The 12860-nt window shown below is 40.0% G+C and overlaps 1 protein-coding gene across 1 annotated transcript in view; it reads right to left on the bottom strand.

The window, feature by feature from the left end:
* The window catches only part of snd1 (staphylococcal nuclease and tudor domain containing 1), a 165756-nt gene extending 155352 nt beyond the window's left edge, over window positions 1–10404 (bottom strand). Inside the window, exons 1-5 of the mRNA XM_041963789.1 lie at window positions 10213–10404; window positions 7507–7656; window positions 6638–6758; window positions 5974–6055; window positions 1122–1282 (exon numbers count right to left, since the gene is read on the bottom strand). Of these exons, the coding sequence (XP_041819723.1) occupies window positions 1122–1282; window positions 5974–6055; window positions 6638–6758; window positions 7507–7656; window positions 10213–10287 (589 nt within the window). The 5' untranslated portion in view covers window positions 10288–10404. The remainder of the gene's footprint in view (window positions 1–1121; window positions 1283–5973; window positions 6056–6637; window positions 6759–7506; window positions 7657–10212) is intronic.
* Between the last annotated feature and the right edge of the window lie 2456 nt (window positions 10405–12860).

Genomic DNA, 12860 nt, shown 5'->3' with positions numbered 1-12860 from the left:
TTAAAGTGATGCATCAATCAAAATCAGAATCAAACACTCAGCGGCCTGTGGGCCTAAAAAGGTGGCTAGAACAAGGTTTGCCACTTCCTTCCAAATAGCATAAAAATGTTGTGAATTCATTTTGGCTACAATGAATTTCAAGTTTTCACAGCAACAAAGGTAAGGAAATGTTGATTGAAACTTATTTTGATACTCATCCCTTTTGAAATCCATCTTAACCAACATAAACCAATCACTGCCATTGGTCTCTGGGAGGACAGAAACAACATAATGCCAGTGTTTGCTTTTACAGCCCACAGACATGAGTACTCGATACTCAAAAGACCGACTTTAGAGTATCACTTTAAAGTTTTGACTATGCTATATGCAACATATCAAGGTTTGAGACAAGGTTGGGTTATTTGGAAAGCTTTTGACGTATTAAATTATATTTTTTTCTCAAATCATATCACTCAAATGTTGCTCCTGACCTCTAAAGTACTATAAGAAATTGGACAGGATGTGAGTCACCTGTGTGAAAGGCATTGCACGCCTAAATGGTATTTTGATGATGGGCTCTTTCAGTCTCTATATTCCTTTCTGTGTAGAACGTTTGTGTATGTACACATGTGTGCGTGTGTGTGTGTGTGTGTCGGCAAAAGCAGATGAGAGTGAAATTGCTATTCGGATTTTCAACCACAGCAACTCGGTGCACATTTAAAAAGGGGCTTCTGCTGGATTGCTGCCTCCAACTTTAAAACAAGCCCGTCTGTCTCTCATGAATGGTAAGAACAAGAGCTAAAAGGATGAAACAACCTTCCCTTGTTCATTTTCCAATTCAATTAAAGGGTAGTGAAATGAGCTGAGCCACTCTGGCCTGGAAATGAATTGAGTGGCACATTACGACTCGGGTAGGAATTGAGATGAGACTGGAGGAATGAGCCGGTGAAGGGTAATAAAGGGTGAAGGGTGACAAAATACCTTCAGCTACAATGGCTGATTTCTGACACAGCTGCAAATGAGGCCTTCATAGGAAAATAGAGGCTTATGTAATATTGCATGCTTTTATATGCCATGTGTCTTTGTTTCTCTGTACGAGCTCATCAGTGTGGATGTTTGCATGCCCCTCCCAAATTTGTTACCGTTGATAGGTTTCTGGTGCAGGGAGTCGACGAAGTTGCGGGGGTTCTCTATGGTGTACTTCATGTCACGGATAGTGTGCGTGCCGCCACCCTCACTCCACAAGCCCTTCTTGGAAGCCTTAGACTGGTCCTCCAATTCACAGAGTCTGGCCTGCTCTGGACTGGTCACAGAAAAGAAAAGGAAAGGAAAGTTTAAGACACAATAAAAGGATGATCTATAAAACGCAGCTGTTAAAGTAACAAAATCAATGTGTTGCTCGCTGTGTGCAGTGAACAGAAGCTAGCTGTGCAGCCTTCTTACAGCATGATGCTTTGACTTGAATCATTTTGAGTTTTTTGCTGCTGTTTTACAACCAATGAATGTTAAAAGGTTGTGAACATGGCACCAATTTTTTCCCTCTCTTTCCAGGCAATTTCCTTTGGCACAAACTGAAGGCTGAACACCTTAAAGATGGCCAGTTCAGTTCATCTGACTTAATCCATTTAATCAAGCCTGGGACATTGAAATACTAATTTTACTGCATAAAATAAGAAACAAAAAAAAAATCTCCTCAGTAACTTTATTAAACTAACATCATGATTTAGTTAAGTAGCATGAAACCTGGCCTGCTACTGCAACCTGCAGCTGAGTGAAACTGATACAGAAAGGTTCACAGATGGCTTGTTACCAGCTTTTGAAAAACGAAAATGGAGAACATTTTATATTAAGATACACATATTCACCACTTACTAGCTGCTCGTTAACATGCATATTAGTGGTATTTGGCTTTTTATTATTATTACCATTATACCAGATAATAACATATTTCAAGGTGTAAGCCCAAAATGCAGTTAAAGAACACTGCAGCACTGAAGCTGTGACAGCTCGAGTTAATATGCTGCTATTAACTAGGTTACAAACACATCTACAAAGAGGGTCTTTGACTGCCATAAAGCTCTTTTGACAACCTGCTTGACAAATATACATACACCATACAAAACACTGCAAGCTCAGCCTGTTAATAAGTTGATAATAAATAAGCAATTAATTCTACTCCAGTCAGACAAGGAAAGTTGCTGCGCCTAATGAGGAGAAAGTTTTTGATTGTAGACTCGCACCCATTGTTAACTTTAACATGCCCTAACTGCTCTTATCCAGGCTGTGTTCAAACGTGGGCTTCACAAAGCCAAGTCCCTATAGGCAAATATTAGCATTACAAGGACAATTACTTGTGTCCAATGTGAAAGGCCTTTAACTTCTGTCATGTTAGGTTCATTATAATTCATCAAATTACAGCAACAGTTGTAGCTGAAAAAAAACTGTCATTGGTTGTTAACTTCAACACGTACAAACAAGTGCTCATTGAAAGAACAGGACTGTATAATTAAGGGTTTGGTTAGGCTCCAGCCTTGTTAAAGTGCTGTTCCTGACAAACTGCACTGTTGTTTTAGTGGCAACCAGCTGATGACCAGATTATAAGTGCTTAAAAAAATGTATCCAAGCATTTTGTGAAGAGACAATAACAGTGTTTGACAGCTCCTTCAAAAGCAACCACGCAGCCTGCTACAAACGCCACAGTTAATTCCATTCTGGCTCTCTAAATTGTGCAGCCTAATGCTTTTTGAGGGCCCTTGTATAACTTTAATTATTCATTACTTCAAATGGCCAACAGGCTTTTGTTTTTCCAAGAAGTAAAGGCTGCCCGAATGATATGGGAGTAGCGATGGTGACTAGAGCTTGGAGAGGCAACAAAGTGGGTCTCAATTAAAATGCAACACACATAAACACACATGTAGCCTGTTCTCCAGCTGTGTATTCCTAATTGGGCTTTTGGACTTGTGCCCAAAAGCCACCAAGTTGGCTTTCCCCTCTACACTGATTAAGCTACCAACTTGAAATTGAACGGAAACAGTTTCTTGCTTACTGAGCAACAATAGTGAACCTTTCTTTAAGACGTCAATTGTGTTTAAGCTACTTAGAATTTAAGCGCTAAACAGGAATGGAAAGCTACAAAGATAGAGTGGGAGAAACTAACAATGCAATCAAGGAGAGCAGACATTGTGAAGGCACAGAAATAAATGAAAAGCAACTCACAAGCAGAGATTGGTATAGATATAGAAATAACTTCATGTGTGGAGGCAGATGATAGTGAACTTATCCATGTCTCCAAATAGAACGGCTTCTTTGTAGGTCAGCAACTCCTTCCAACCAACACACTGCTTCAAATCAAAACAGATATTGATGGGGAAGAAAGTGCAATACTGAGCAAGACTACCGGAGAAACAAAGGGCCAATGAAAAAAAGTCTTTCCAATTCTCTTATATTTTAACACGCTGTAGGCTACATCCTTCATCTCCATATGGCTCCCTTGTGCAACCAAAACTGCTTTAAATAGAAACAAAATGTTGAACCTCAGCAAGTCGCTTTACAGCTCCCTGTTGTCTTTGTACAGTTTGAAGAGGATGTCGGAAGTTGTGATCCCCAGCGTACTTGACTGGAAGGGTACACCCCTCAATCAGCACTCCTCTGGGACTCCAGTTAAAAACGAGCAATGGAGGGTGGGAGGCTTGCAAAGCACAGTCTGTCTCCATGCTCTGGTGGGTGGGAGTTTTACAGTATAAGTCAATCGGTCAAACACCTTGCCTGTGCTTTTAATTTTTCAAAGGCGAGGTGTAATGCTGTGGAGTCTGACCAATTTTCAGGCTCTCCACATCAGTGAATTGATGAAGCATTTTTAAAGAAAAGTGGACTAACTGAGCAACAGGGACCGGGACGTAAGTCTGACTTGAGGAGATGAATGAATGAATGCGTCCGTACCAATCACTGCATGGCTCAGCACCAAGGACAGCATTTATGCCTGATCAAGTTAAAGTGAAACTCAGTCAAATGCTTCCGATAGCAAATCAAAAAAACTCATCTGTGTGATTTAAATAAATATAAGTCTGCCTGACACAGACAGCTGCAACAAGTTGGGAGAAAAAGTCATTTTTGACAGAAATTGGGAAAAGTTGACCATTTACATACCCTAAACCATTTAGATATGGAGCAGGTGGAAATATGGCCATATAACAAACATCTTTTTTAGATAATGGATCTTGCACATTTCCAATATTCTAATATTGCATATTGTGAATATTCCTGCACAAAACTGCACAGGTCATAATTTAAATAAAGGTTATATTGTATACATTGTTCTCATAACATTTTAATATGTTTTTCAAGTTTTATTGGCAATTTTCAATTTATATATTTCTATTTCTTGACTTGCAGTACTTTTTATTTTTCTTTACATTTTTGCTGATTTTGACATAAATATGTATTTACGCATATGTAATTTGTGTGCTTGTCACATGTTACTGAATCCAGATCGGAAAATCCACTATAAAATAAAGCATTAAAAAAATTCCATACCAAGGTATCTGTGCAGCAAAGCTAACCTGGAGTCAATCCTCTGTCCCACTGTGACACTTTCGATTAATTTGGTCACAACTAGACAAGCCACTACAATAAAAGCCATTTATGTGTAAAGAGCTGTGTGTGACTGTTACGTGTTCAAGATACATGATTGTTACACATTTCTTTATTTAGCTGAAATTAAATAACAAAAAATAACACATGCGGATAAGACACAGCAATCTGGATATGTGCATTTCATTCCAGTGCAGTCAAGGCAGCATTCTGCACCAGAAAATATTAAAAAGTTGAATACATAAATTGACAGAAGTGAGCATCCAATCCAATTTATGAGCAGTTTTTTTGTGCATATGTGTGAGAGAGTGACTGTGTGTTCATTCTTGCTCTAATAAACCAATGAAAACCAGCCCCAGACAACTGCGGCCCAGCCTGCTCTGGTGAACTGGCCCCAGCCCTTAGATCTGTGAACCCATTTCCCAAACCACAGTCATCTTCTGAACACGTTTAACTGCATTGTTCAAAGTCATCATCATTACAATAACCCCCATAATTATGATCACATCATTGTTAGTGTGATCAACGTGGATGGTCACGAGGGGTAATGATATTGGAGGCTAGTGAATTGAGGGAGGCCTAAACTGAGTAATGAGGCCCCCAGTTTGGCCAAATGATGCCCGCTTACACTTAAAGCATCATTTACATTAGTGCTTGTTCTGGGCCATTGCACAAAATGCTTGACATGGGTCATTAGTGGCAAAATATTCCCATCATCTCTGCTCGTGTTGGAAGATACAAATGTAGCAGCGTGAGTCAAATTGCTTGTAATGTGTATAATGTGCAAATCCTGCCACTGGGAGGGATATACAGTACTTTGTCATATAGCACAGGGTGTGCAAGTGTATTTAGGGGATTACTGCATAAGGGCAATGTGGCAGAAAAGGGTTTCAGAGGGACATCGCTGTAGCAGCAGGGTAATGCTGCCACCATCTGGGACAGTATGGCTCTATCTCAATTCTCTGCAGTCTACCAGTTGAGGACATCTGTAAATCTCTCCAGTTCTGTCCTGCTATAAACTGCAGCAAGCAGATTACATCATGTTGCCAAAAGTGATTTTCTCCTAATTCGCTGAAACAAAGTGCAGAGATTGCAAACCAAAACCAGCTTTGACGTCCAAAATTACTTCAACCACGCTGACTGAGCAGGCTAATTTGGAGTGAAAGCATTTATGATATCAGTCTCACTCAAGGTGAGTCATGCTAACGTAGCTGATCAGGACAAATATGATACACACCACAGAATCTGATATGTAACAATCAGATATGCCAAAGAGAAACGATGACATATGGTACAGTCCCATATTGTTTGTGATATTGGTCCAAAGTATATCAGTACACACAATTTCATGTAAATTTGTTTACTTTTTTGAGTCCTCTTCAAAAAAGAAAAAAGAAACCTTACTTGTTCCCTCTGATTCCTTCCCTGCGGACTGTGGCAAGGCCCTCGTTCACCAAAGACTCAGCAATGTTCTCGCCTGTTGTGTCTAAAACGAGAGGGAAGAGAGAAAGAAAAGAAACGATCAAACACTCCAGAAAACAAATAGTACTCTTTTTTTTTTCTCCCAATTTCTGCTTTTTTTTAGACCCCTATGGTTCCAGCTACACAGCAGCAGTTAGTTCTGGTTGGGTAATTGGAATGGACAGGAGGCAATCATGAGTGCCGATATTTCCATTTAACTGTACAAAATCGCTTTTTGCAGGTGTGCTGATTTAACGGTTGATTACAAACAATTCTCTGTTAAATCGTACCTGCAGCTGCACAACTTTACTGGAAAATGCTCTCCAGTACTGTACCACCACCAAACTGTTGAGAAATAGGGTATTTAACAAATCCTAATGCTGTTTGAGCACAATATATACATGAGATTTTGATAGCATGATCATAACCCAAAATGGTATTTTATAGCTGTAACCACTGTTTTGTAACTGATTTTCACATGACAGGTAAAAATAAAGTGGTGAAAAATAAAGGGAACAGAAACATTTATGAGTGTTTTTCCCAATATATGCTGCGTGTGGACATTTTTCAGAGCAGTTTTTGATTTTAGAAGTGGCCGTCCACTCACCTCTCCCCAGGTACACCATGCCGTACTCCCTGCCCAGAGCAGTCTTGATTTCCACAGTGAAGCACACTTCTTTGCCGATTAGCTTCTTCCGCAGGAACTCTCTGGCTTGAAAGGCCCATGGCTGCGATACAGAAATATTAATGTATTCTTGTGTTATTTTCTTACTAAATTACAGTCTGATCACAGTTGTTGGCGCCACCGCAGGTTGTTTCCTTTAGCCTCTTCACAGACACCAGACACATATACCAGTGCACAGTAGTGAAGTGAAAATAGTACCCACTAAACAATCACTAACAGCGTGATTATAATGTTAGCAAAAACTGCAATAAACATGCTTTTCGACATGCTGTTATCTTGGTTAAAGCAAACTATCTCTGTACACTGATTTAAATGGGTTCTTCCTTCTTTTTAAATCTGATGAAAGAAAAAAGGCCTGACTGTCTGTCAAGGCCAAGTTGGAAAGGTATTCAAAAATAAAGGGCAGACATTCTTATAATGTAAAGTTCAGATATGAAGAGATTTTTTTAAAAATCGGCAGCAGAGCAGACAGCAGTAACATCTGGCTGTGATAAATGAATTGATGGAATTTTTTAAAGGTGTGATCAGAAAAATCAGGCATGGTCTGAATACTAATTCATAAACAATTATGTTACAGCTGCGAGATGGAAATGAGTATAGCAAAGCCATGTGACAAAAATTCCACAGCAATCTCCACAGAGTAAAAACAAAGATGCACAAATCAGCATTCAGCCCTCAAATAGGAATATCACTGTGTGTGCTGAAGGGATACTGAGCAGGACCTTGTTCTGCCTTTGCCAAACACAAACAAATATAAACAAACACAAACACAATGGGATTGAGATGCTCACCTCATCGGGGGTGTCCTTGGTGTCGGGCTGGCCCTGAGCAGCTCGGCGGGCCATGGCCCCAGCTCGGATATTACTGAGATTGATCTGACGCTCCGGGGGTGGGCCACCTCGAGGCTGGCCCCGAACAATGATGGCACAGCCCGACAAGACCTGGAGAGATGACAAGAAAGGCCGTCAATTCGACAAGACTAAATCAACAGCCAACAACCACCGTTGCAGATAATATTGGCAAACATTTATGATCTATTTATCACAAAAAATATTGTGGAATTCACAGGCCACAAACACTAAGAACAAATACCAGAAAGCAACACGCCAGTCACCTGTATGGAATGAAGAAATTACCTGTAGCTTTCAGTTTCTATTTCCTCTCAGACAATGCATGTGATGTGGAGTATTCAGTAAACTTCTGTATTTGTTATTTGTATGGCAGCAAGTGTCAGTTGGTTTAGTACTATGGGCGGGTCATGCAGGATTCATTTGAAACTGGTATCACATAAACAAGTACAGAAGCAGGCAAATAAGGAAATCATCAGTTTAGTGAATCACATCCAAGCTCATGTGTTAAGTGTGGATCATCGTATCAGTTGTCAAAACATATTTAATACCTATCAATAAGCAAAATCTGAGGTGTTACAGGAGCCTGTAAAACTATCATAGAGCTGAAAAGCAACTTCATACTGCACGTTTCCATGGTAACAGGCTGTCATTCAAATGCAAGGTGAGATCACAGCATCTGATAACGTAGCTAAGTACAAAAAAAAAAGATAAATACTCTTGGGTTTGACAACCACGGCATTTACACGAATCTGAGCAAACACCTTTTATCTGCGGACTCAACAGTGTGTCTGTGGGGAGCATCACTGCAGGCTGTTGATCTAAGATGTGGGCAAGATAAAGTCTTTCATCAAATCACCACCGTTCCCCACTACCTGACTCAGTTCCTCCAAGTACAGGCTAGGCAGAAGGGCAGTTGCAATTTTTACACGCTGACCAGGCACGGAAAAAAGAGGCAAAGAGGCAGCACTCTCCCCTTCTGTTTACAAAAGGGCCAAGTTCCACTTGGAGCGTACTACATGGCCTTGCTTGATTCGCTGGCCTGCTTTCTCAAGGCACAGAGTTGATCTATTAGATGAGGGCCATAAGTGAAGATTCTACTATTTTACTGAATCGTGTATAGCATGTGCATAATAAATCAACGCTAATCATAATATAGACCTCGTCAAAGTTAGAAAAAGAGTTCAAACCAATGCAACAACTCAGACTTTGCTGCACTAAGACATGACATTATTATTCTTTCACAAAACCCTCAAATCCTTTGCTAATAAACCCACAGGAGTGCAACCTACTCACACACTTCATTCTCAAGGGAGGACCCCGGCGCTTACCTGTTTACAGTAGTAACCACAGGTCTAAAAACAGCCCTTGTTCAAACGCAGTGTAATTATGTGTTGCTCTCTGATTAAGTACATGATGATGAGGAGGAGCAAAAGTGGCATGCAACTTTCCAAACCAATCCTAACATCTAATTAACTTATACAACAAGATAACTCTGACGGTTCCAGTTTGTAAGTGTCATAGCAGCATGCAGAAGAATGAAGATATACTGTGCACCCCTCCAGACGTTAGACTTTGGCACACATTGAGAAAATGTGTTAACTTTTTCTAGATGAGTAACCGAGAGGTTAACTTGCCGTTTGAACAAAGTGCCAGGCCAAGTCTAACTTCAGAGAAGGTGAAGGTGGACGATCAGAGACTACACGCAACCAAGATGAATGGGAGATTACAGGGGCAAGAGAGCTGTAGCTACGTGTCAGTTTCCCGTGGTTAGTTTTAAACAGCACACCGAGGAGTGTCTGTGTGTGACTTGAGGGCTCGGAACACACTAACCAGCTTGACTGCTACAGAGTTTGGATTTCCTAACGTTAAAAGCGTGTGCTTCAACCGCAGAAATATGACACAATGCCATTTCTCGGAAAGGCTTAGAGGGACATAAAAAATTGAAACGATGTAGGGAAGGCGCATTTCAATTTAGCTTTGACGATAGTTTGCAAGTCCTAGCGTACAAGCAGGCAATAACTTAAATTGGTTCAATCTACGCAAACGATGTCAACTCTGTGCTCAGCAACATCGCAGACCACGAACTTTCTTCACACAAGTCAACACTTGCTGGACAATGAACGCTAACGTTTGTAGCTAATAGTTAGCTAGCCGTTAGCTGGGAAACTAAACATCTGTTAACGTTACAGCTAACACGTTAACTTACTAAACGGCACTAATTTCCAAGCAGCTTGGCAATTAGTACATTTAAGTCAAGTTCGTCTCATCACAGTAGACTTTTGACATCTTGCTATTTGTTTGTTGTAAGTTAACGTTACTCGCATCAACTAGCAAGGTAGCAAACATGTGCTAAAATCAGATGGCTTCAGTTTATTAGCAGGCTAGCAAATTTAGTAGCAAACCAGCTAATGTTAGCTGACATGCTGCTTCAGCCAGGTGAGCTAAATGTCAGTGACAGTTGTCACTGACGTTATGCCAACACTGACATTCAGGAGACATTTGTCATTTATTTCGTCAAATAAGTTCAGTCAAAGTTGTATGGCAACTGACACTTAGTTTACGTTTATTAACGTTAGCAATTGGCTCACTAAGCTAACTAGCTGAACCCCTTCACTCACGTAGTGAGCTCACATATTCATGTCCTACCATTTTCACAATTCCTCTTTGCAGGGGAGCAGCCGGAGCAGGGGCTGTCTGAGATGGTGCCGAAACAGATGCCATGTCCACCGGTTTGAGATATAACGCCGTTAAGGGGTGACCAGGTAAGGGAGCTGGGACTCTGAAGTGAGTGACTGCTCTACTGAAAGCCAAGAGAAAAAGGCTGAACCCCGATCAACACACACGTTATACCGGAAACACACTTTGCCATGCATGCACACACGTCAAAATATTTCCGGGTTTTATGAGCAGAATGAATGGGAGCGAATGGAGCCGCTTCGTGACCGCACAAGCGAACTCTTCCGGAGCAAGAGCTACGACACGTCAGCATAGCGTTAACCCAGCTAATGCTGCCTTCAATGGGTGTCGAAAATTTCGCAATGAGTCTCTCACAACGACCGTACAACGTGACAAATGAAATATAACAGTTGAAAAGAAAAAAAAATAATGTTTACAGTTTTGAGATCACAGAACATGTGCCAGCAATCTATGTTAAACATTGTGTACTTTGGATTACATGTTGTTTATTACATATTAAGTAATTCTAGGTGAGCAGCTGCATTGAATAATTCTAACTGTTTAACTGTTTTTTGTTTTTAAAAACATAAATTCACTTCATTCTCCTGCATATCTTTCAGCACTGTGACTTTGCTCCACATCATTTCTAGTTAGAACTGATATAAACCAAACAGGCTATAGTTTTACTGACATGATTATATTTCATATTATTTCTGACTAAATTTAACTGGATGTCACATAAGCAAACACACACGAGCTGTTGTGCATGCAGTTTGCTGGCAAAATATAATGAAATCATAATTAACTGCCTAGACCCATTCCCTGACAGACATCTGGACTTGGCAAAGCAGGGAAAGCACACTTGAAATTAATTCCATTAATAATGGCTGTATTTCATTTAGGTGAACCAGTTCCAGGGCTCTTGTATTGTGCATGATCGCTCACTATCATGGATTACTGGGACACTGAATGGAATGGAGCCATTGTTAATGTTAATAACACCTGCGTGTTTCCAGCTTGGACAAGTCAAAATGTTTGCTGTTGAAAAGGGTCTGTGGACCAATTGAGAGGTTATGTGACATAACATGTAAATGTAATGATACACTTAAAAGGTGAAAATGCATTAATTTAAAGTAACATGAAAGCGGGTACCACCTCACAGCCAATTCACAGATGAGCAGACAGATTTCATGACACAGAGAATATTTGTCAATTTAAAATCAGGTCATGGATAGCGTTGTGGTGATATCATCACACCAGGGATAATTTTGCATCCAGAGCACAAAATTAGCACCAACCAAATGCTGGTAAAATTGCAAGTGGCTGGTAGACTTGCTTCACTCACCAGCCACAGAAATAATGGTAATTTGTTTGGTGGCTGGTAAAATTTGAACATTTACTAGGCATTTGGCCAGCGGACAAAAAAAGTATATTTTGACTTTTGTTCTGTTCTGCTGCTGCTCAGTTGTACTTGGCAGCTTGCAGACGCGAGTAACCATGTGAGAGGGAAGCTGAAAAAGAACATTAATTCTCAGAGGACTGTAAATATTTGCAGGATAAATACCTTGAGATGTTTTTTTTTATATATATATACACCATGACTCATGTAATTCCCAAAAGGAGTATCTTGGAATGGCCACAGCATATGATTCGCCTCATTTTCACATCATCAAACCATTCAGTGGCCTCTTGTGCCCTGTTTAATTGTCACCTGTCTAAATCTGCCGGAGCTGCTGTTGAGGTGCTGCCACAAGGCACAGAGTTTGCATCAGCATCCCTGCATGTGCACTTAAGTCTAGCATGAGTAGTGAAAAAAGATGCCAGTTTAACATAAAACAAGCTCTTTTTACAATATAGTTTCTTATACTTTAGATCTATCCTTGTGTTTATATTAAATATAGCTTTATTGCTTCAAAATTACCCCCCTTCTTATACGTTATAGTGGCTTATATGCAAATATACATATTTGCAATAAATTGTAAGTGGTCACATCACAACTCAACTTGCAGGATGGATATTTTGGGTTTCTATAAGTATTTGTGATTACTTGTATGTTGTATGTTTGGATGAGATTGTCAACAACTTAACTTTATCCAGCTGATATATTTTGCTATCATTTTATTATAATCATCACATTAAGCTTGGGCAATTCAAGCACGCCACCTAATACCAGAACATCTTCAATTTTCATTTGTCAGTTTCTAGCTATTTTGTAATTTTTATTTCAATAATTATAAAACACTAATGTGGTGTTTTAGGAGATACTCACTTAGTTCAACAGTTTCAGGAGAGAAGCAGGCATCATAATACCTGTGGGGAAAAGACCGAAGAGAAAAAAGGTGCGTTACATGATAAATTATGATTAGACAGTCAAAATAATGACAAAATGTTTTTCAAATGGTTTGAAGTGCTGGTTATTCACATTGGGACGGGCGATGGCACACACAGATAATTTTTTATGAAAATAACATGTAAATGCAGGAAACGTTTTTTACACTCAGAATAAAAACTCAACCCGAAAGATAATCGTGCATGAACACGTCACCAAAGCGCATGCACGCTGATAATCACCTTCACTTCATTGTATTAACACTGCCCACTGTGGTCCGTTGCGGTAA

The sequence above is a fragment of the Chelmon rostratus genome, chromosome 22 (genome assembly GCF_017976325.1).
Source record: "Chelmon rostratus isolate fCheRos1 chromosome 22, fCheRos1.pri, whole genome shotgun sequence".
Lineage (NCBI taxonomy): Eukaryota > Metazoa > Chordata > Actinopteri > Chaetodontiformes > Chaetodontidae > Chelmon > Chelmon rostratus.
The sequence above is the reverse complement of the archived record's forward strand: the minus strand, read 5'-3'. Positions and strand labels throughout refer to the sequence as shown.